The sequence below is a fragment of the Bombina bombina genome, chromosome 4 (genome assembly GCF_027579735.1).
Source record: "Bombina bombina isolate aBomBom1 chromosome 4, aBomBom1.pri, whole genome shotgun sequence".
In the NCBI taxonomy this organism is placed as follows: Eukaryota; Metazoa; Chordata; class Amphibia; order Anura; family Bombinatoridae; genus Bombina; species Bombina bombina.
The window spans coordinates 927,444,969-927,468,442 of record NC_069502.1 but is presented as its reverse complement, the minus strand read 5'-3'; the positions used below and the strand labels follow the sequence as shown (position 1 = coordinate 927,468,442).

At 39.8% G+C, this 23,474-nt stretch overlaps 1 protein-coding gene across 1 annotated transcript in view; it reads left to right on the top strand.

The window, feature by feature from the left end:
- The window catches only part of HEATR5B (HEAT repeat containing 5B), a 261,254-nt gene that overhangs the window by 64,900 nt on the left and 172,880 nt on the right, over nt 1-23,474 (top strand). Inside the window, exons 10-19 of the mRNA XM_053711883.1 lie at nt 5,979-6,229; nt 7,464-7,575; nt 8,081-8,233; nt 8,401-8,500; nt 9,456-9,565; nt 11,440-11,603; nt 12,722-12,897; nt 19,327-19,432; nt 20,487-20,677; nt 22,686-22,845. Of these exons, the coding sequence (XP_053567858.1) occupies nt 5,979-6,229; nt 7,464-7,575; nt 8,081-8,233; nt 8,401-8,500; nt 9,456-9,565; nt 11,440-11,603; nt 12,722-12,897; nt 19,327-19,432; nt 20,487-20,677; nt 22,686-22,845 (1,523 nt within the window). The remainder of the gene's footprint in view (nt 1-5,978; nt 6,230-7,463; nt 7,576-8,080; nt 8,234-8,400; nt 8,501-9,455; nt 9,566-11,439; nt 11,604-12,721; nt 12,898-19,326; nt 19,433-20,486; nt 20,678-22,685; nt 22,846-23,474) is intronic.

The window sequence follows — 23,474 nt, the reverse complement described above, 5'->3', positions numbered from 1 at the left end:
ATTGACAGGGCGGGCCGTGGACTCGTCGTATCATAGAAGAAATCCATTTATCAGGTAAGCATAAATTTCCTTTTCTTCTATAAGATACGACGAGTCCACGGATTCATCCTTGTGGGATACAATACCAAAGCTACAGGACACGGATGAACGGGAGGGACAAGACACATACCTAAACGGAAGGCACCACTGCTTGAAGAACTTTTCTCCCAAAAATAGCCTCCGAAGAAGCAAAAGTATCAAATTTGGAAAAGGTATGAGGGAAGACCAAGTCGCAGCCTTACAAATCTGTTCAACAGAAGCATCGTTTTTAAAAGCCCATGTGGAAGCCACTGCTCTAGTAGAATGAGCTGTAATTCTTTCAGGAGGCTGCTGTCCAGCAGTCTCGTATGCCAAACGGATGATGCTTTTCAGTCAAAAAGAGAGAGAGGTAGCAGTAGCTTTTTTACCTCTACGCTTTTCAGAATAGACACAAACAGAGAAGATGTTTGATGGAAATCTTTGGTCGCTTGCAAGTAAAACTTCATGGCACGAACCACGTCCAAGTTATGTAACAGACGCTCCTTCTTAGAAGAAGGATTAGGACACAGAGAAGGAACAACAATTTCCTGATTAATATTCTTATTTGAAACAACCTTAGGAAGAAATCCAGGTTTGGTACGCAAAACCACCTTATCAGAATGGAAGATAAGATAAGGCGAGTCGAATTGTAACAGATAGCTCAGAAACTCTTCGAGCAGAAGAGATAGCTACTAAAAATAGAACTTTCCAAGATAGAAGTTTAATATCTATGGAATGCATGGGTTCAAACGGAACCCCTTGAAGAACATTCAGAACTAAATTCAAACTCCATGGCGGAGCAACAGGTTTAAACACAGGCTTAATTCTAACCAAAGCCTGACAAAACGACTGAACGTCTGGGACATCTGCCAGACGCTTGTGTAGTAAGATTGACAAAGTAGAAATCTGTCCCTTTAAGGAAATAGCTGATAACCCCTTCTCCAATCCTTCTTGGAGAAAGGACAAAATCCTAGGAATCCTAATCTTACTCCATGAGTAGCCTTTGGATCCGCACCAATAAAGATATTTACGCCATATCTTATGGTAAATTTTCCTAGTTACAGGCTTTCTAGCCTGAATCAAAGTGTCAATGACTGACTCAGAGAAACCCCGCTTAGATAAAATCAAGCGTTCAATCTCCAGGCAGTCAGCCGCAGAGAAACTAGATTTGGATGTTGGAACGGACCCTGAATGAGAAGGTCCTGTCTCAGAGGCAGTTTCCACGGTAGCAGAGATGACATTTACACCAGATCTGCATACCAAGTCCTGCATGGCCACGCAGGCGCTATCAAGATTACCAAAGCCTTCTCCTGTTTGATTCTTGCAATCAGACGAGGCAGGAGAGGAAAAGGAGGAAACACATAAGCCAGTTTGAATGACCACGGTACTGCTAGAGCATCTATCAGTACTGCTTGAGGATCCCTTGATCTGGACCAGTAACAAGGAAGTTTGGCATTCTGACGAGATGCCATCAGATCCAATTCTGGTGTGCCCCATTGATGAATCAATTGTGCAAACCCCTCCGGATGGAGCTCCCACTCCCCCGGATGAAAAGTCTGACGACTTAGAAAATCCGCTTCCCAGTTCTCCACTCTTGGGATATAGATTGCTGATAGATGGCAAGAGTGAGTCTCTGCCCATCGAATTATTTTGGAAACCTCTATCATCGCTAGAGAACTCTTTGTTCCCCCTTGATGATTGATGTATGCTACAGTCATGATATTGTCCGACTGGAACCTTATGAATCTGGCCGAAGCCAGCTGAGGCCTCGCCTGAAGTGCGTTGAATATCGCTCTCAGTTCTAGAATATTTATTGGAAGTAGGGCCTCCTGCTGAGTCCACACACCCTGAGCCTTCAGGGAATTCCAGACTGCGTCCCAACCCAAAAGACTGGCGTCTGTCGTCACTATGACCCATGCTGGCCTTCGGAAGCACATTGCCTGGGACAGATGATCCTGTGACAACCACCAAAGAAGAGAGTCTCTGGTCTCTAAATCCAGATTTATCCGCGGAGATAAATCTGCATTATCCCCATTCCACTGTCTGAGCATGCACAGTTGCAGTGGTCTGAGATGTAAGCAAGCAAACGGAACTATGTCCATAGCCGCTACCATTAGTCCAATTACCTCCATACACTGAGCCACTGTCGGTCGAGGAATGGAATGAAGTGCTCGGCAAGTGGTTAAGATTTTTGATTTTCTAACCTCCGTCAGAAAAATCTTCATGTCTAGGAATGGAACTCTTGTTAGAGGAACAAGTGAACTCTTTTTTATGTGCACCTTCCACCCGTGAGATCTTAGAAAAGCCAACACGATGTCCGTGTGAGATTTGGCTAAATGGTAAGTTGACGCCTGAATCAGGATATCATCCAGAAAGGGCGCCACTACTATGCCCCGCGGCCTTAGCACCGGCAAAAGGGACGCTAGCACCTTTGTGAAAATTCTGGGAGCTGTGGTCAACCCGAAAGGAAGGGCCACAAACTGGTAATGTTTGTCCAGGAAGGCGAACCTGAGGAACTGGTGATGATCTTTGTGGATAGGAATGTGAAGATACGCATCCTTCAAATCCACGGTGGTCATATATTGACCCTCCTGGATCATTGGTAAAATTGTTCGAATGGTCTCTATCTTGAAGGATGGGACTCTGAGAAATTTGTTTAGAATCTTGAGATCTAAAATCGGTCTTAAAGTTCCCTCTTTTTTGGGAACCACAAACAGATTTGAGTAAAACCCCTGCCCCTGTTCTACTTTTGGAACTGGGCAGATTACTCCCATGGTATATAGATCTTCGACACAGCGTAAGAACGCCTCTCTTTTTTTCTGGTTTACAGACAAACGTGAAAGATGAAATCTCCCCCTTGGGAAAGAATCTTTGAATTCTAGCCGATACCCCTGGGTCACGATTTCTAATGCCCAGGAATCCTGAACATCTCTTGCCCAAGCCCCGGATCGGGACTGCCCCCTCATGCTGTCTTGGTAGCAGCAGCGGGCTTCTCGGCTTGTTTACCTTTATTCCAGGTCTGGTTAGGTCTCCAGACTGACTTGGATTGAGCAAAATTCCCCTCCTGCTTTGTGGCAGGGGAGGAAGTAGAGGGTCCACCTTTAAAGTTTCGAAAGGAATGAAAATTATTTTGTTTGGCCCTCATTTTAATCGTCTTGTCCTGAGGAAGGGCATGGCCTTTACCTCCAGTAATGTCGGAAATGATCTCCTTCAGTTCATGCCCGAATAGGGTCTTACCTTTGAAAGGAATAGCTAACGGCTTAGATTTTGATGACACATCAGCAGACCAGGACTTAAGCCATAACACTCTACGCGCTAAAATGGAAAAACCTGCATTCTTTGCCGCTAATTTAGCCATTTGAAAAGCGGCATCTGTAATAAAAGAATTAGCTAGCTAGAGATCCTTAATTCTATTTAAAATATCATCTAATGGGGTCTCAACCTTAAGAGACTCCTCTAGAGCCTCAAACCAAAAAGTGGCTGCAGTAGTTACAGGAACAATGCACGCTAGAGGTTGTAGAAGAAAACCCTCATGAATAAACAATTTCTTTAGAAGACCCTCTAATTTTTTATCCATAGGATCTTTGAAAGCACAACTGTCCTCAATAGGTATAGTTGTACGCTTAGCCAGGGTAGGAATAGCTCCCTCCACCTTAGGTGACTGTCTGCCACGAATCCCGGATGGTGTCAGATATAGGAAACATTTTCTTAAAAGTAGGAGGGGGAGAGAACGGAATGCCTGGTCTATCCCATTCCTTAGTAACAATGTCCGATATTCTTCTAGGGACTGGAAAAACATTAGTGTAAGTAGGGACCTCTAGGTATTTACCCATTTTACACAATTTCTCTGGTGGGATGGCAATAAGGTCACAATCATCCAGAGTTGCTAAAACCTCCCTGAGTAACAAACGGAGGTGTTCAAGCTTAAACTTAAAGGCCGTCACATATGAGTCTGTTAGAGGGAACATCTTTCCTAAATCAGAAAGCTCTCCCTCAGACAGCAATTCCCCCACCCCCAAATCAGAACACTGTGAGGGTACATCAGAGATGTCCAATAAAGCATCAGAGGGCTCAGCATTTACTCTAATACCGGACCTTCTGCGCTTACCCTGCAAACCAGGCAGTTTAGATAATACCTCTGTGAGGGTAGTAGACATAACTGCGGCCATATCTTGCAGGGTGAAAGAATTAGACGCACTAGAAGTACTTGGCGTCGCTTGGGCGGGCGTTAAAGGTTGTGACACTTGGGGAGAATTAGATGGCATAACCTGATTCTCTTCTGACTGAGAATCATCCTGAGACATACTTTTATCAGCTAAAATATGTTCTTTGCAATGTAAGGCCCTTTCGGTACATGAGGGACACATTTTAAGTGGGGGTTCCACAGTGGCTTCCAAACACATGGAACATTGACTTTCCTCAATGTCAGACATGTTAAAACAGGCTAGTAATGACCACAAACAGACTTGAAACACTTTATTTTATGAAAAAAATAACAATCTGAAAAAACGGTACTGCGCCTTTAAGAGAAAAAAAAGCATACAATTTTTCCAAAACTGCTTTAAAACGATAAAATTATCACAATTTTATGATAAATGCATCCCAACTTGTCAGCTAAGTTTGCCCCACAAGGAAAGGAACACTTAACCCTTACCAAAAAAACGTTGTGGTATAAAACGTTAAATTCAGCAAAAACACCCCCTGCACCTCGCCCCTGCCCTCAGGGGTCTGTAAAATCGTATTAACCCTTCGATTAGGCCCAAACTGTTTCTAAAAGGCCCACCGGAGTTGGAGCTTGCTGCTTGTCTGGGAAAAACAACTGCACAACTGAGGCACGAAAATAGGCCCCGCCCATCTCACTCGATGTCTCACAGCCTAAAATAACCGCTCCAGAGCGGTGTAAAACCTAGCCATGTTGGTTCATATACCCATTAATGAAGCCATGTGTACCCTCCATTTTCAAATAAAGTAAAAACGTTTGCCATCAAAAACGTTATCTGAAATTTCCAACCTAGAAACGCTTGCCCACAAACATATCTTCAGTGTCAACCATTTTTATATAGCCCAATTTACAGGTCCAGTAATACCCCTCTCTATACATTAGGATTACTGCTTAACCTTTCCCTCATGGGGATACTGTCAGCCAATTCTGAAATAACAGTGTCTCCAGAAAAAAATGACTGAACATACCTCAATGCTTGTAGCATGAAAAACGTTCCTCACACTGAAGTTTCTTAAGTACTCCTCAGCCATTCTGTGGGAACTACTCTGGATCTCAGTAACAAATGCTAAGATCATTAGTCTCCAGGCAGAAGTCTTCATCCATCTGCTGCCTGGGAGAAAATAGCACTCACCGGTACCATTTAAAATAAAAAAGTCTTGCTTGAAGAAAATAAAAACTAACATTTTATCACCTCTTTCACTTTACCCTTCCTATTACTTAGAGTAGGCAAAGAGAATGACTGGGGGGTGGAGTCAAGGGGGAGCTATATAGACAGCTCTGCTGTGGTGCTCTTTGCCACTTCCTGTTAGCAGGAGGATAATATCCCACAAGTAAAGGATGAATCCGTGGACTCGTCGTATCTTATAGAAGAAAGTAAGCTTTGGGGAATTCTGGTGAGTGGGCAACCAAGGAAATGTATTCTCTGTGTTTAATAGCCATTCATTTATATGCAGCCCTTTAGCCTTCTTAGGTGTTGATTTGTGGTCCTTAATGCTTAAGAATTTATATGTGTGTATTTTTATTCTTTTTGCAAAGTTTAATTAGCTTGCTAAAACAATTGGAAAATTTAAAGATAAGCTGCTATTAAAGCAATCTTTTGTTTTTAAATTAAAGTAAATGGTCTAAATATATGATTTTGTCTGTTTGTGTTTAACGCTTTATCTAATTTTAAATAGGATCTTTCTTTTTTATATCTTAGGGCTTTTGGACACTGTGACTTCAGTCCTCCTTCACCCTAGTATGGCTGCTAGACTTGCAGCTGCATGGTGCTTGCGATGTGTTGCTGTGGCACTGCCTTTTCAATTGACCCCCCTCCTCGACAGGTGTGCAGAAAGGCTTAACAACCTGAAAAATTCCCCTGAAGCTGTCAGCGGTTATAGCTTTGCAATGGCAGCTCTTCTTGGGGGTGTACACCAGTGTCCCCTGGGCATTCCTCATTCCAAGGGAAAGGTAACATTTCAAAATATATTCTGTTAGGGCTATGTTGTAAATTTGTAACCTACTCCAACCATGTGACCATATTCCATTATGCTTTAATAACTTTCTTTATGACAAAAAATCAGTCCATTTACAAAGCACACAAAGTATATAGCAATAATGATACAATAGAGCTGAATGGTTTTAAAGTATTCCAAAAAAAATATTGCAAACAAAATAAGCCTTTCTAGTATAGTGGATATATAACCATTTTTAATTTTAAACCCCTTTTCCAGGTTTTATTTTCTGTTAAAGATAACCATTGAAATAAATCTGTACTTTTAGCAGGAAGTACCTATCAGCCAATGAGCATTTACAGGAAAAAACTATTAGCCAATAAAAATCAATAGGAAGTGGCTGTTGGCTCAGTGCCTTTAATTGTTCAGAGATTGCACAGTCAAACTATTATGTTACAATGGGAAACCCAAGCAGCATGGCAGTATCGAAAGCAGCTTAGTTTATTTAAGAGAAATCCGTAACAGTAAAAATATGCACTACAACAAAAATGTATTTTATTAATAGATGAGTGCTAGCAAAACTAAAACAGTTTTATGGACTTTTAAGATAGTCGTGCTGCATTAGAAATGTGCTGAGCATTTTTCATCGATTACCAGTCATATCACCTGTGCTGATATCCCACAGGCAACTAGTAGAAAACTAACGTGGAAATGTACCTTTGAGATTGCGATGTCTGCTTGCTAGTTCTTATTTAGATATGTGCATTCAGATCCTTCATGAGGATCCGAATGCAGAAGTAGACAAACACTCGTGTGCCGTTCAGCTCTTTTTGGAGCCGGATTTATTCTTGCGAAAGCTCACCACACTTAGATCTGGATTTGCACAGATCTTAGTGTGGTGATCTTTTACAAGAATAAATCCGGCATTCAGATCCACACAAAAGATCCTAATGCACATACCTTTTATGCTGTTAGAGGGCAAAAGGCCTTGTGTGTATTTGTTTGTGATTCTACAAAATTTTAGCTCTTGCTAAATTGTGATGTTTTATGTACTGGTGTGTCGTGCTTGGGTCTCTTGATTGCTGCTTGCTTTTTGTGCATTAAAGTTTCTAGAGAGGGACCATACCAAGCCCTGCTAGATACTGCAATGACAATGCATACATCACAGGATTTAACTGAGTGCACTAACAATCATTATTATAAATATAGTGTTTTCATATATGGTTACTCTATATGCTTTGGTCTTGCAGATGGTTGTCAGCATAGCTGAAGATCTCTTACGAACTGCTTCACAGAACAGCAGACTGTCTTTGCCACGCACTCAGGCTGGATGGCTTCTTCTCGGGGCACTTATGACATTAGGTATGTACCTTACTGTGTATCTTTTATTATTGATAATATACAGTGTATATACAGTATATATAAAATATATATATATATATATACTAAAAAAACATAAAAAATGTGAGTACACCTTCCCAAAAAACACAAACAGTGTCATTCAAATAAGAATGAGTAAGTCTTGGCAAGGTGTTCATCTAATATAAAAACTTTCACATTTGTTGGGCATGTTAATTTATTGCAACACAACTTTTCTAATTATATTGTGCTTATTTCATTTAAGCACTATATAGAGATGTAAATATGTGTCGCAGGTTGTTGTCTCTACGTGCTGTGTCTACATATATACATGTCCAGATAGTGTAAAGATCTTCTCAGACTAATCATCTCCCTACCTTATTTTATGCCACCCTATAGCCTTATTCAACCAATCAGGGACTCTGTAACATAACACAGCACATCAATGACAAAAGAACTCAAATATATTATTTTAATAGCAATTTTATGTTTTAATATTTGTGACTAGGCCCTTCAGTTGTTCGCTACCATTTACCCAAGATGCTTCTGTTGTGGAGAAATGTATTTCCTCGTTCTCTAAAAGAGCTGGAGGCCGAGAAGGCACGAGGAGACTCTTTTACATGGCAGGTTACACTTGAAGGTCGTGCTGGGGCACTATGCGGTAAGAGACTTTAAATCTCATGAGACTTGAAGCAGTGTTACATTTTACTACTGTGCAAAATGTACATGTGTATAATATGACTGTAGCTAAACTTAAAAACGTAATAATGTACCTTTAAACCAGTTCCTTCCTTTATCCCTTTTGATGACATGTTTGTCTGTTTCAAGCTATGAGGAGTTTTGTTGCTCATTGTCCTGAGCTACTCACAGAAGATGTGATCAGGAAATTGATGACTCCAATTGAGTGCGCCATGACAATGATGTCGCAGTAAGTAAGACGACCATGACCGGGAAAATATAATGCAATATATTGTTTTTGTGTTTCTTTATTTGTGAGCTTTTTACATCTCTTTACCTCCCTTTTGGGTCATAATTATACACACACACACTACATTATATATGCTACATATTCCATGTTCCATTTTAATGCTCTGGTCCCTTAAAATTAAACTGCTGTTTTTTGTTTTGGTTTACGGTAAACCTATCCTTTATAAAAAAAAGCTTTTCTATAGTGTGTGTGTATGTGTGTGTATATATATATATATATATATATATATATATATATATATATATAGAGATAGAGATAGAGATATATAGATAGAGATAGAGATAGAGATATATAGATAGAGATAGAGATAGAGATATATATATAGAGATAGAGATAGAGATATATATATAGATATATATATAGATATATATATAAAAATGTGTGTGTTTTTATTTGTAAACCTATTATTTGAAAATGAGCTTAACCATCTTAAATACAATAAATAATCATATATCCTAATCAAAAGTTAATTTTAGTATACAAATACAGTCATTCAATTACTGTACCCATCATATAAAAGCTCAAAAGAGCATACAACTTTACAATTTACTTATATTATCAGATACATACAACTTTACAATGTTTTGTTCTTTTGGTATCCTTTGTTGAAAAGCATACATAGGTTGGCTCAACAAGCAGCAATGCACTACTAGTAGGTAGCTGGCTCACCTGATGTGTTCAGCTAGCTCTCAGTAGTGCATTGGTGCTCTTAAAACAAAGAATACCAAGAGAATGAAGCAAATTTGACAATAGAAGTAAATTGAAAAGTTGTTTAAAATGGTATGCTCTATATGAATCATGAAATAAAAGTTTTGAGTTTCATGTCCCTTTAAGCTTAGGTTGTACATTTTATATGTCTTATCTACTATTGTTTATTTCCTTTTGTGTTTTCCAGTATAATTTCTGTTATAAAAGCTCACGGAGCTCACCTAAAGGCAAGTGCTGCAATGGTCCGGTTAAGACTGTATGACATCTTGGCTTTGCTACCTCCTAAGACATATGAAGGTAAGACATTTATAAACAAAATTATATTTTAAATCTAGTAGGTTTTTAGACTGTTTTCCTCTATACTTGAACTTAGAAATGATTTAGGTAGATATATGCCTTTGCTTAGACTTGCATTAGTACCTATACGTGCCTGTCAATATTGTACAGTAATTTACCCAAACAAACAAACATAATTTGCATCTGCAATATTCTGTCCCAGCATTTTATTGCATTTTCTGCCTGAACCTTCCTTTATCAAACTGTACATATTTGTTGCATGATGAGTTATATTGATAATTTATTATCAGATATCTTGACTCCCACAATCATACACACATGGGGGCCGATTTATGAAAGTGCATACGCTGTCAGGATTTATCATTGCACAAGCAGTTCTGGTTGACTGCTTGTGCAATGTCGCCCCTGCAGATTCGCGGCCAATCGGCCGCTAGCAGGGGGTGTTAATCAATCCGATCGTATGCAATTGGGCGGATTGCTGTTTTCCGCCTCAGAGGCGGCGGACGAGTTAAGGAGCAGTGGTCTTAAGACTGCTGCTTCTTGACTCCTTTTTCCAGCGAGCCTGAAGGCTCGCGCGTAAACAGCTGCATTCAGAGCTTGATGAATCGGCCCCTTTGTCTTCTGTTTAAAGGTGTGGAAGGCCTTATGAAATTACATTATGGCCCCCACACTTCGGAGATACAAGCCTTGTGTAAAAGTTATATGGTTCTCATATAATATATCTCACTTGTACTTTCTTAAAGGGATAGTAAACACCAAAAATTTTATTGTTTAAAAAGATAGATAATCCCTTTATTTACCATACCCCAGTTTTACATAACCAACACTGTTATAGAAATATACTGTTTACCTCTGTAATTACTTTGTATCTAAGCTTATGCTGACTGCTTCCTTATCTCAGATCTTTTGACTGACTTGCAATTCAAGCAATTAGTGCTGACTCTTAAAGTGAAAGTAAAATTTTAACCTCAGCAAAACATATATGTAATATTTAGCAGTAATATAAATGCATCGCTATGTTTGTTGATTTTTTTTTTGCAAAGATTAACGTTATATTTTATTAATTTATTTGCTTACTGTATTCGTCCTTGCTCCGCCCACCCTCCTCTTCCTGAGTGAACACATTGCGCATGTGCGCATAGGCGACCGGGGACACATTGCGCATGCGCGAATCGGCGATCAGGGCAGCAGTGTCCACAAAAAGTTGTTCGCATACGCGAATTGGGCACGCGCGTCCGACAGAATTGTGTGGAACAGATTATGCGCAATAGATGACATATTAGGATGACGTAGCTTCACGGCCGCCGATCGGCCAGAAAGTCAATTGGTTGTAATGAAAACGTGACAAGGAAGTAAAATATGTATCGGTAAGCGGGAGATTTAAAAATATGAAAAACATCAGTTTGTATTTGGCTATAATGTTATTTAGAGATAGCTTAAATAAAAACGATGAATTAAACTCCTATTATTTTTAACTAACAGATCTAACTGTTCTAAGCTGACCACCTAACTTTACTTTCACTTTACATAACCACGTGCATGAGCACAATGTTATTTATATGATGCACATGAACTAACACCCTCTAGCTGTGAAAAGCTGTCAAATGCAATCAGTTACGAGGTGGCCTTCAAGGGCTTAGAAATTAGCATATGAGCCGACCTAGGTTTAGCTTTTAACTAAGAATACCAAAAGAACAAAGCAAATTTGATGATAAAAGTAAGTTAGAAAGTTGTTATGAATTACATGCCCTATCTGAATCATGAAAGTTTAATTTGGACTTTACTGTTCCTTTAATTGGGGTTGTATATGTGATTTATTTTTAACATCTTAATCTCGTTGTAATGTCTATTTATATTTCTCTTCCTTTGTCTAGCAAACTTCAATGTGCTGCTCCGTGAGCTAGTGGCAGAGTTTACTTTAACAGACAATTCTTCCAACACCACCACGTCACTCTTGCGCTCCTTGTGTCACTATGATGACAGTGTGCTGCTTGGCTCCTGGCTGCAGGAGACTGACCATAAATCTATTGAAGATCAGGTATATTAATTAAGCAAAAAGTTTGGATGAAAAATATTGAATTATATAACATTGAAATTATTTTGTTTATAGGTTAAAACTCTGATTTTTCTTTATGGTCATATGACTAAGAAGTTTGCTTATTGCGCTAGTGAAATGGGGCAGCAGGAGAAAAGTTTTAAAAAGTGTACATTGCATTGTGTGTTTAAACAGTAGTGGCTACCTACTTGATATGTTTTTTTGTTCATCAAACAAAAATCCTTTTATTAGGTTACATGGGATAAGATCCAAACAGCCACAACGTTTCAGGGTAACTTCCCTTAATCATGTGATTAGACATGACTAAGGGGTGTTACCCCGAAACGTTGTGGCTGTTTGGATCTTATCCAATGTAACCTAATAAAAGGATTTTTCTGCATAATTGGAGACCACTTCTTTCTACGTTTCTATATATTGGTGAGTTTTGGCAGTTTCTCACTGTGGGACTCTGGTCTCTATTTCTCTACTGTAATGCTCTAATTAGAGCAAGTCCTTTTAAGACTAGCAACCCTGCACCTCTGTGTCTAACCTCCACAAAGGGGCTAAACAAATAGTAGAAGTACTGCTCTGGACTCAGAGAATGTAGGAAAAAATGAATAACTCCAAGCAAGACTCAAAGATCACAAGTAGAAATAGATTACCATGCACAGCCTTAGTACAAGGTAAAATTAATTATTTATCGGTATACATTAAAAATAGAAACAAAAAACTCAGAGTAGCGGTTTGATGGTTATTACGTCATCTGGACTCAGAGAACACTGCTGGTGGAAAATGTCACTGACCCAATTAGCACCACTAGTCATGAAACTAGCACTGCTGATTGGAACAGTGACAGTTTCCACTCAGGACCTGCAGTGCTCTGTGGGTTCCGAGCTGTACCTCTACTATGTGTTTAACCCCTTTGCATTTGTTGTCTAATTAACCCTATTACTGCCATTAGTTATTTTTGTTTCCACTATTGCACTATTTTGTCTATTTTAGTGTCAGAGATGACCGAAAACAACAAGCTGCTTAAATCTACTTATTGATGTAGTAATTTCTTGCATAATGCTGATGAATATGACATCTGTCTGTTTTTTTCATATATGTATGATGTGTAGCTCCAGCCCAACAGTGCTTCAGGAAGTGGAGCCCTAGAACATGACCCGTCCTCAATCTACCTGCGCATCCCTGCTGGTGAAGCTGTACCTGGTCCTCTACCACTTGGAGTGTCTGTGATTGATGCTTCAGTGGCCCTATTTGGAGTGGTGTTTCCTCACGTGTCATTCAAGCACAGGTAACGGACTATTTCAGATGCCATTAAGGATTAGTTGTTTCTTCTATAAGGTACAACGAGTCCACGGATTCATCCTTTACTTGTGGGATATTATCCTCCTGCTAACAGGAAGTGGCAAAGAGCAGCAGAGCTGTCTATATAGCTCCTCCCCTAGCTCCACCCCCCCAGTAATTCTCTTTGCCTACTCAAAGTACTAGGAAGGGTAAAGTGAAAGAGGTGATACAATATTAGTTTTTAATTTCTTCAAGCAAGAGTTTTTTGTTTTAAATGGTACCGTTGTGTACTATTTACTCTCAGGCAACAGATGGATGAAGACTTCTGCCTGGAGGATGATGATCTTAGCATTTGTAACTAAGATCCAGTGCTGTTCTCACAGAGGCTGAGGAGTACAGGAAACTTCAGTGTGAGGAACGTTTTCATGCTTTATAGCAGTGAGGTATGTTCAGTCATTTTTTCTGGAGAGACTGTGTATTTCAGAAAGGCTGACAGTATCCCCATGAGGGTAAGGGTAAGCAGTAATCCTAACAGCTATAGAAAGGCATTACTAAGCTTGCATAAGGGGCTAATTAAAAATGGTTGACACTGAGTTTTGAATGTTTGTGGGAAAACGTTTTTATGAACTGGGAGTGCTGTTAACGTTTTGTGGGCAATAAAGTTTTTTGGGCAAACTTTATTGAGGGTACACTTGGCTTATTTTTGGGTCTCAGAACCCACATGGCTAGTTTAAAACCGCTCTGGTGCGGTTCTTTGAGGCTGTAGAGACATCGAGTGAGATGGGCGGGGCCTATTTTCGCGCCTCAGATGCGCATTTGTTTTCACTCAGCAAGCAGCAAGCTCCAACTCCTGAGGGCCCTTGTGGATGTTTTGGGCCAAATCGAAGCTTTAACCCCATATTTACCATCCCTGAGGGCAGGTAGGCACCACAGCAGGGCTGTGGCAAGGTGCTGGGGGTGTTTTTTCCGGATTTAGGCCTTGTTCAATCCGGTTTGCACATTAAAGGGTTAAATGTTAAATTTCCTTGTGGGGCAAACTTAACTACACATTCTGCTGTAAAAATTTGAAAAATTTGGTGCATTTTAAAGCAGGTTTGCAGAACGTGTATGCTTTTTTTCTCTTAAAGGTGCAGTACCGTTTTTTAAGATTGTTATTTTTTTTCACTAAATAAAGTGTTTTCATGCTTGTTTGTAGTCATTATTAGCCTGTTCAACATGTCTGACATTGAGGAAAGTCATTGTTCAATATGTTTAGGAGCCATTGTGGAACACCCACTTAGAATGTGTCCCTCATGCACTGAAAGGTCAATAAATTGTAAAGAACATATTTTAGCTACTAAAAGTATGTCGCAGGATGATTCTCAGTCAGAAGGGAATCAGGTTATGCCATCTAATTCCCAAGTGTCACAACCATTAACACCCGCACAAGCGACGCCAAGTACTTCTAGTGCGTCTAATTCTTTCACCCTGCAAGATATGGCCGCAGTTATGAATACTACCCTCACAGAGGTTTTATCTAAGCTGCCTTGGTTGCAGGGGAAGCGCAGTAGGTCTGGTGTGAGAACAAATGCTGAGCCCTCTGACGCTTTATTAGCCATATCCGATGTACCCTCACAATGTTCTGAGTTGGCGTGAGGGATTTGCTGTCTGAGGGAGAGATTTCTGATTCAGGAAAGATGTTCCCTCAGACAGACTCAGATATGACGGCTTTTAAATTTAAACTAGAACACCTCCGCTTATTGCTCAGGGAGGTTTTAGCGATTCTGGATGATTGTGACCCTATTGTAGTTCCAGAGAAATTGTGTAAAATGGACAGATTTCTAGAGGTTCCTGCCTACCCTGATGTTTTTCCGCTCCCTAAGAGGATTTCGGACATTGTTACTAAGGAGTGGGATAGACCAGGTATTCCGTTCGCTCCCCCTCCTACTTTTAAGAAAATGTTTCCCATATCAGACACCATGCGGGACTCGTGGCAGACGGTCCCTAAGGTGGAGGGAGCTATTTCTACCCTGGCTAAGCGTACAACTATACCTATTGAGGACAGTTGTGCTTTCAAAGATTAGAGGGTCTCCTAAAGAAAATATTTGTTCATCAGGGTTTTCTTCTCCAACCTATAGCGTGCCTTGTTCCTATAACTACTGCAGCTGCTTTTTGGTTCGAGGCTCTGGAGGAGGCTCTTCAGGTTGAGACCCCATTAGATGATATTCTGGATAGAATTAGGGCTCTCAAGCTAGCTAATTCTTTCATTACAGATGCCGCTTTTCAACTGGCTAAACTAGCGGCAAAGAATTCAGGTTTTGCCATTTTAGCGCGTAGAGCGTTATGGCTTAAGTCCTGGTCTGCTGATGTGTCATCAAAATCTAAGCTTTTAGCCATCCCTTTCAAGGGTAAGACCCTATTCGGGCCTGAACTGAAAGAGATCATTTCAGACATCACTGGAGGGAAAGGCCATGCCCTTCATCAGGATAAGACAAATAAGATGAGGACCAAACAAAATAATTTTCGTTCCTTTCGAAACTTCAAAGGTGGTCCCTCTACCTCTTCCCCTGCTGCAAAGCAAGAGGGGAATTTTGCTCAATCCAAGTCAGTCTGGAGACCTAACCAGACTTGGAACAAGGGTAAACAGGCCAAGAAGCCTGCTGCTGCCACCAAGACAGCATGAAGGGGTAGTCCCCGATCCGGGACCGGATCTAGTAGGGGGCAGACTTTCTCTCTTCGCTCAGGCTTGAGCAAGAGACGTTCAGGACTCCTGGGATTTAGAAATCGTAACCCAGGGGTATCTTCTGGATTTCAAAGATTCTCCTCTAAGGGGGAGATTCCATCTTTCTCAATTGTCTGTAAACCAGACAAAAAGAAAGGCGTTCTTACGCTGTGTAAAAGACCTATATACCATGGGAGTGATCTGCCCAGTTCCGAAAACAGAACAGGGGCAGGGGTTCTACTCCAATCGGTTTGTGGTTCCCAAAAAAGAGGGAACCTTCAGACCAATTTTAGATCTCAAGATCCTAAACAAATTCCTTAGAGTCCCATCCTTCAAGATGGAGACCATTCAGACTATTTTACCAATGATCCAGGAGGGTCAATATATGACCACCGTGGACTTAAAGGATGCGTATCTACACATCCCTATCCACAAAGATCATCACCAGTTCCTCAGGTTCGCCTTTCTGGACAAGCATTACCAGTTTGTGGCTCTTCCCTTCGGGTTGGCCACAGCTCCCAGAATTTTCACAAAGGTGCTAGGGTCCCTTCTGGCGGTTCTAAGGCCGCGGGGCATAGCAGTGGCGCCTTATCTGGACGATATCTTAATTCAGGCGTCGACTTACTAACTAGCCAAATCTCACACGGACATCGTGTTGGCTTTTCTAAGATCTCACGGGTGGAAGGTGAACGTAAAAAAGAGTTCACTTATCCCTCTCACAAGAGTTCCATTCCTGGGAACTCTGATAGATCGGTGGACATGAAAATTTTTCTGGCGGAGGTCAGGAAATCAAAGATTTTAACCACCTGCCGAGCTCTTCCATTCCTCGGCCGTCAGTGGCTCAGTGTACGGAGGTAATCGGACTAATGGTAGTGGCAATGGACATAGTTCCGTTTGCTCGCTTGCATCTCAGACCACTGCAACTATGCATGCTCAATCAGTGGAATGGGGATTATGCAGATTTATCTCCTCCGATAAATCTGGATCAAGAGACCAGAGACTCTCTTCTTTGTTGGTTGTCACAGGATCATCTTTTCCAGGGAATGTGTTTCCGCAGGCCAGCATGGGTCATAGTGACGACGGACGCCAGCCTATTGGGCTGGGGTGCAGTCTGGAATTCCCTGAAAGCTCAGGGTTTGTGGACTCAGGAGGAGGCTCTCCTCCCGATAAATATTCTAGAACTGAGAGCGATATTCAACGTGCTTCAGGCGTGGCCTCAGCTGGCTTCGGCCAGATTCATAAGATTCCATTCGGACAATATCGCGACTGTAGCATATATCAATCATCAGGGGGGAACAAAGAGTTCTCTAGCGATGATAGAGGTTACCAAAATAATATGATGGGCAGAGACTCATTCTTGCCATCTATCCGCAATCTATATCCCAGGAGTGGAGAACTGGGAAGCGGATTTTCTAAGTCGTGAGACTTTTCATCCGGTGGAGTGGGAACTCCATCCGGAGGTGTTTGCGCAATTGATTCAGCAATGGGGCACTCCAGAATTGGATCTGATGGTGTCTCATCAGAACGCCCATGGACTCTGCCACTGAGACAGGACCTTCTGATTCAAGGTCCGTTCCAGCATCCAAATCTAGTTTCTCTGCGGCTGATTGCTTGGAGATTGAACGCTTGATTTTATCCAAGCGGGGTTTATCTGAGTCGGTCATAGATACCTTGATTCAGGCTCGAAAGCCTGTCACTAGAAAAATTTATCCTAAGATATGGCGTAAATATCTTTATTGGTGCGAATCCAAAGGCTACTCATGGAGTAAGATCAGGATTCCTAGGATTTAGTCCTTTCTCCAAGAAGGATTGGAGAAGGGGCTATCAGCTAGTTCCTTAAAGGGACAGATATCTGCTTTATCAATTCTACTGCACAAGCGTCTGGCAGATGTTCCAGACGTTTCAGTCGTTCTGTCAGGCTTTAGTTAGAATCAAGCCTGTGTTTAAACCTGTTGCTCTGCCATTTAGTTTGAATTTAGTTCTTAAAGTTCTTCAAGGGGTTCCGTTTGAACCTATGCATTCCATAGATATTAAGCTTCTATCTTGGAAAGTTCTGTTTTTAGTTGCTATCTCTTCGACTCGAAGAGTTTCTGAACTATCTGCATTGCAATGCGACTCGCCTTATCTTGTTTTCCATGCTGATAAGGTGGTTTTGCGATCCAAACCTGGATTCCTTCCTAAGGTTGTTACTAATAGGAATATCAATCAGGAAATTGTTGTTCCTTCTCTATGTCCTAATCCTTCCTCTAAGAAGGAGCATCTGTTGCACAACTTGGACGTGGTTCGTGCTTTGAAGTTTTACTTGCAAGCAACCAAAGATTTCCGTTAAACATCTTTTTTGTTTGTTGTCTATTTTGGAAAACGTAGAGGTCAAAAAGCTACGGCTACCTCTCTTTCTTTTTGGCTGAAAAGCATCATCCGTTTGGCATACGAGACTGCTGGACAGCAACCTCCTGAAAGGATTACAGCTCACTCCACTAGAGCGGTGGCTTCCACATGGGCTTTTAAAAATGATGCTTCTGTTGAACAGATTTGTAAGACTGCGACTTGGTCTTCGCTTCATACCTTTTCCAAATTTTACAAATTTGATACTTTTGCTTCTCTGGAGGCTATTTTTGGGAGAAAAGTACTTCAAGCAGTGGTGCCTTCTGTTTAACCATCTGTCTTGTCCCTCCCGTTCATCCGTGTCCTGTAGCTTTGGTATTGGTATCCCACAAGTAAAGGATGAATCCGTGGACTCGTCGTACCTTATAGAAGAAAAGTAAATTTATGCTTACCTGATAAATTAATTTCTTCTATGGTACGACGAGTCCACGGCCCGCCCTGTCAATTTAAGACAGATTATATATTTTTTTTATTTTAAACTTCAGTCACCTCTGCACCTTTTTCTCCCTGTACCTTCGGTCGAATGACTGGGGGGTGGAGCTAGTGGAGGAGTTATATAGACAGCTCTGCTGTGGTGCTCTTTGCCACTTCCTGTTAGCAGGAGGATAATATCCCACAAGTAAAGGATGAATCGGTGGACTCGTCGTACCATAGAAGAAATTAATTTATCAGGTAAGCATAAATTTACTTTTTATTACTTTTCTAGTTAAGGAAGTAAATATAAAACAGGTCGGACTCCAAAGTAAATTACAAGTTCATGTTACTGTAAGAACACAACATTAAAGGGACAGTAAAGTCATAATTAGACATTCATGATTTAGATAGAACATACCATTTTAAACAACTTTCCAATTTACTTCTATTATTTAATTTGCTTCCTCTCTTGTTATTCTTTGCTGAAATGTATCTAGGGAAACTCAGAAGCAGCAAAGAACCTAGGTTCTAACTGCTGATTGGTGGCTGCATATTTATACCGATTGTCATTGGCTCACCCATGTGTTCAGTTAGAAACCAGTACTGCACTGCTGCTCCTTCAAAAAATTATACCAAGAGAATGAAGCAAATTTGTTAATAGAAGTAAACTGGAAAGTTATTTAAAATTGTATGTTCTGTCTAAATCAGGAAAATAAAAATTTTCAGCCCAGGAACATATATTTTTCAAAAAACAAAGCACTGCAATACGTTCATGTCAAATGAGATTTGTATTTTTGTCTTCTGTAAACAAAGCCTAACTGGTAGGAAAAAATAAGCTTTTGCATGACCTTGAGGTTGTACATGAAGATTCACTAATCAGTTGTGTTTTTTTAGAATTTGCCACGTGTCCTATTATGTGTTGCATGTTCTTTTAAGGTTGCAGATGTTGGATCATTTCGCAGAGTGCGTCAAGCAAGCTAAAGGAGTCCGCCAACAGGCAGTACAGCTGAATATATTCACAGCTGTACTTAGTGCTTTAAAGGTACGGGAAATAGTATTCAGATGGCTAATTTTATTTTTGTATTATTAAACGGGCAGTCAAAAATTAAATTACATTTGATTTCATTCCAATGGCACAGAGAGTCCACAAATCCATTCAATTACTGTTGGGAAATTGACCACCTGGACACCTGGAGGAGGCAAAGAACACCACAGCCAGAGCTTAACTGTCCTCCCATTACCCATATTACCCCAGTCATTTTTTGCCTCTGTAACTAGGAGGAAGTGAAGATGGTGCTCTGAAGAAAATTTTAGATTAAATACAATTTTATGATTCAGATAGAGCATGCAATTTAAAAAAAGAAAGAAAATTCCTAGTTTCTTCTATTATCAAATTTGCTTTGTTCTTTTGGTGTCCTTTGTTGAAGTGTAAGCCAAGGTAGGCTCAGGAGAGAGTGCACGTTTTTTAGAAATCCATGGCAACAGTGTTTGCAGCAATGTAAACCATTGTTGCAAACACTGCCGCTATAGAGTGCTAAAGACAAGTGTGCTCTCCTGAGTTTCTATGAGCCTAGCCAGGTTTACTCTTCAATAAAAGAAAACGAAGAGAACTAAGCAAATTTGATAGTGTAGGTAAATTGGATTTTATTTTTATATAGATGTCTTATAGTTCTCAACTATAGACTATCACTTCCATTATTTCCAGCGTGCATACAAGTCAACATTTTTATAACATGCAGAATTATTTTTTGCATAATTTTACAAGTTATTAATTGAAGCATTCCAAATATATGGATGGGTGAACAGTTGTTCACCTTACAACCGGGCAGCTTTTGGCATCAGAAGTATACAATTAGTTTTTATATTATGGGGATAGTATCTTATAATAATTGTATTTGTACTCGAGCACAATTTGTGACAAAAAATAAATAAATCAAAAAGATATTTACACAAATGTGTTTTTATGTTGTTGAATTATGACAACATGATGATAAAGATCTTTTTTTTAAAATAATGCTTTTTAAAGAAATATTCCTGTTTTATAATATCCCTCACCATACAATGTTTTGAAAGCATTTTTTATTTTCTTCATCAAGGGCCTAGCAGAAAACAAAAGCTCCATTGGTCCCGAAGAAGTACGTAAATCAGCATTGACACTAGTTATGGGTGCCCTGGACAATCCTAACCCCATCCTGAGATGCGCTGCTGGAGAGGCCCTTGGTAGAATGGCTCAAGTGGTTGGAGAAGCAACTTTTATTGCTAGGATGGCACAGTACAGCTTTGACAAGTGAGACCATGTTTTCTGTGGCAATGAGTGTGTAGGGCTAGTAGCTAAGCTTACATTAAACATTTTAATTAGGTATGTGCATTCGGTAGTCTCATTAGCTGCCGAATGTGGAAGAAGCGGCGACTCGTGGCCTTTGGCTCTTTCTTCTTGTGCAAGTGTGAAACACTAAGATCTGGATTTGCACAGATTGTAGTGTGTTTCACTTTCACAAGAGGAAATCTGACATCCCTAATTTTATTAAAGGGACACTGAACCCAAATTTTTTCTTTCGCGATTCAGATAGAGCATGACATTTTAAGTAACTTTCTAATTTACTTATATTATCAAATTTTCTTCATTCTCTTGGTATCTTTATTTGAAATGCAAGAATGTAAGTTTAGATGCCGGCCCATTTTTAGTGAACAACCTGGGTTGTTATTGCTGGTTGGTGGATAAATTCATCCACAAATAAAAAGTGCTGTCCAGAGTACTGAACCAAAAAAAACAACAACAAAAAACATAGGTGCCTTCTTTTTCAAATAAAGATAGCAAGAGAACGAAGAAAATTTGATAATAGGAGTAAATTAGAAAGTTGCTTAAAATTTCATGCTCTATCTGAATCACGGAAGAAATAATTTGGGTTCAGTGTCCCTTTAAGTTTCAGGTTTCAACTTCATTTTATTGCTACAGACATTTGTCAGCGCTGGAGTTTTTTATACTTTTTATAGAATATTACAGCATTTGATAATCAAATATGACAATCTACATCAAAACGTAATGTATTGTTTATGAAAAGCTGCAAATTGTGTTAGTGTAATTAGGTGATTAAAAGGATAAAAACATAATCACTTGTGAAACGTTTTGCTGAGGGGGATACACCAACACACGGTCATAAATTAATTATTTATTCTGTTATTATGAGTTATTTGTAGAGCGCCAACAGATTCCTCAGCGCTATAAACATAGGTATAATATGCAGAGGTAGCATTTATAGGGGACAAATGCGTAGAGGGCCCTGCCAAGAGTTGCACTGTTGTAACTGCTTTTGCTTTAAAATAGCTCAGAATACTTGTACACTCCCCCTGTATCTCAATAATTATCAATCAAGGTGGCATTTAATAGACCTTTCAACACTGTTAGATCAGAGCACACGTTTATTAACATCTGTCTCTACCTGGCTAAATAAAGAAGACCATTCTCTTGACTAAATTTGGTTTTGTTTAGCAAAGAATTTGTTCATTATGGTAACAAAATACCAGTTTTAAATATTTATTTTTGTAGACAAATGCACTTTTAACCCCTTGAGTGCTAACGACGGCTCTGAGCAGTCTCAGAGTTTCCCACCCTGGTGCTAATGATGGCTCAGAGCTGTCACTAGCACTCTCCAACCTTGAGGGAGATCTGGGGGCTCCAATCCCCGGCGATAGTGCCTGTAGAGTGACGGGCATCGCCGGGGATTCCCGTTTTGTGTGGTGACGTCACGTGCAATAACGTGATGATGTCACTGCGCAACTTTATTTACACTTAACAATGTTAAGTATAGGAGCAGGGGGCATGCTGCTTAGATGCCTGTATCTCAGGCATCTAAGCAGCTACAGGCCCCCAAGACCCACCATTGTAAAGGTAACCGCCTAACCTTTCCAACAGTGTAAGTCTTGGGGGTCTGAAAAAATAAAAAAAAAAAGTTTAAAAAAGAATAGTTAAAAACATAAAAAATAAAAAAAAAACATTAAAAAAAATATTAGCACCCAGGTGGGAAAGTGCTTAGCACTCAAAGGGTTACATTGCTAATATATATTATGCATATAAAAATTGATTTTAATTCTCTTGTATAACTGTACAGCTAATAGACAATCTTAGCACTACAGACATTCTAATGTTTTTTTTTTATTAATAACTTTTGATGAATGTATGTAGTACTACAGTGATTACTGGAACCTATATTATAAATGGATTGTAAGAAAGTATAAATAACATTCTGAACTGTATGTATTTTATATCCACTACTAACATATACTTTTTGTATTAGACTTAAATCCGCTCGGGATGTGGTTTCAAGAACAGGTCACTCTCTAGCACTTGGCTGCCTTCATCGCTATGTTGGCGGTATTGGATCAGGCCAGCACTTAAAAACAAGCGTCAGCATTCTCTTGGCATTGGCTCAAGATGGAACCTCACCTGAAGTTCAGGTAACACAATAATTTGCTCAGATTTTAGTCTGGTCCATTTTTGGCACTTTCTACTTGAAAATTGTTATTGTTTAAAAAGATAATCCCTTTATTACCCATTCCTCAGTTTTGCATAACCAACACTGTTATAGAGGTAAAAAGTATATTTATATAATTACCTGTAACTAAGCTACTGCAGACTGCCTCTTATCTCAGTGTTTTTTTTACAATCTTGCATTTAAGCCAATCAGTGTTGGTTCTTGCATAACCGTTATCATTCTCCATGGGAGTGAGCACAATGTTATCTATATGACACATATAGAGCTACCACTGTCTGGCTCTGGTGCAAGATTTAAAAGACAATGAGATAAGGGGCAACCTGCAGGAGCTTAGAAACAAACAAACTTAGAGGTAAAGTATATTAATATAACAATGTTGGTTATGCAAAGCTGTGTAATGGATAGTAAAAAAAATGCTTTATATCTTGGCTTTAGCACAATGCAATGTAAATTGAATTATGAGAGATGCAGTAGTTTTGGCTGCAGTATTATACCCCTTGTTTTTATTTTCTTTAAAAAAGCAAATATGGTTATGCTAATTCATCATTTTTTAATAGCTTTTACTGTATGCAGAATGGCTGTAGGTTTCTT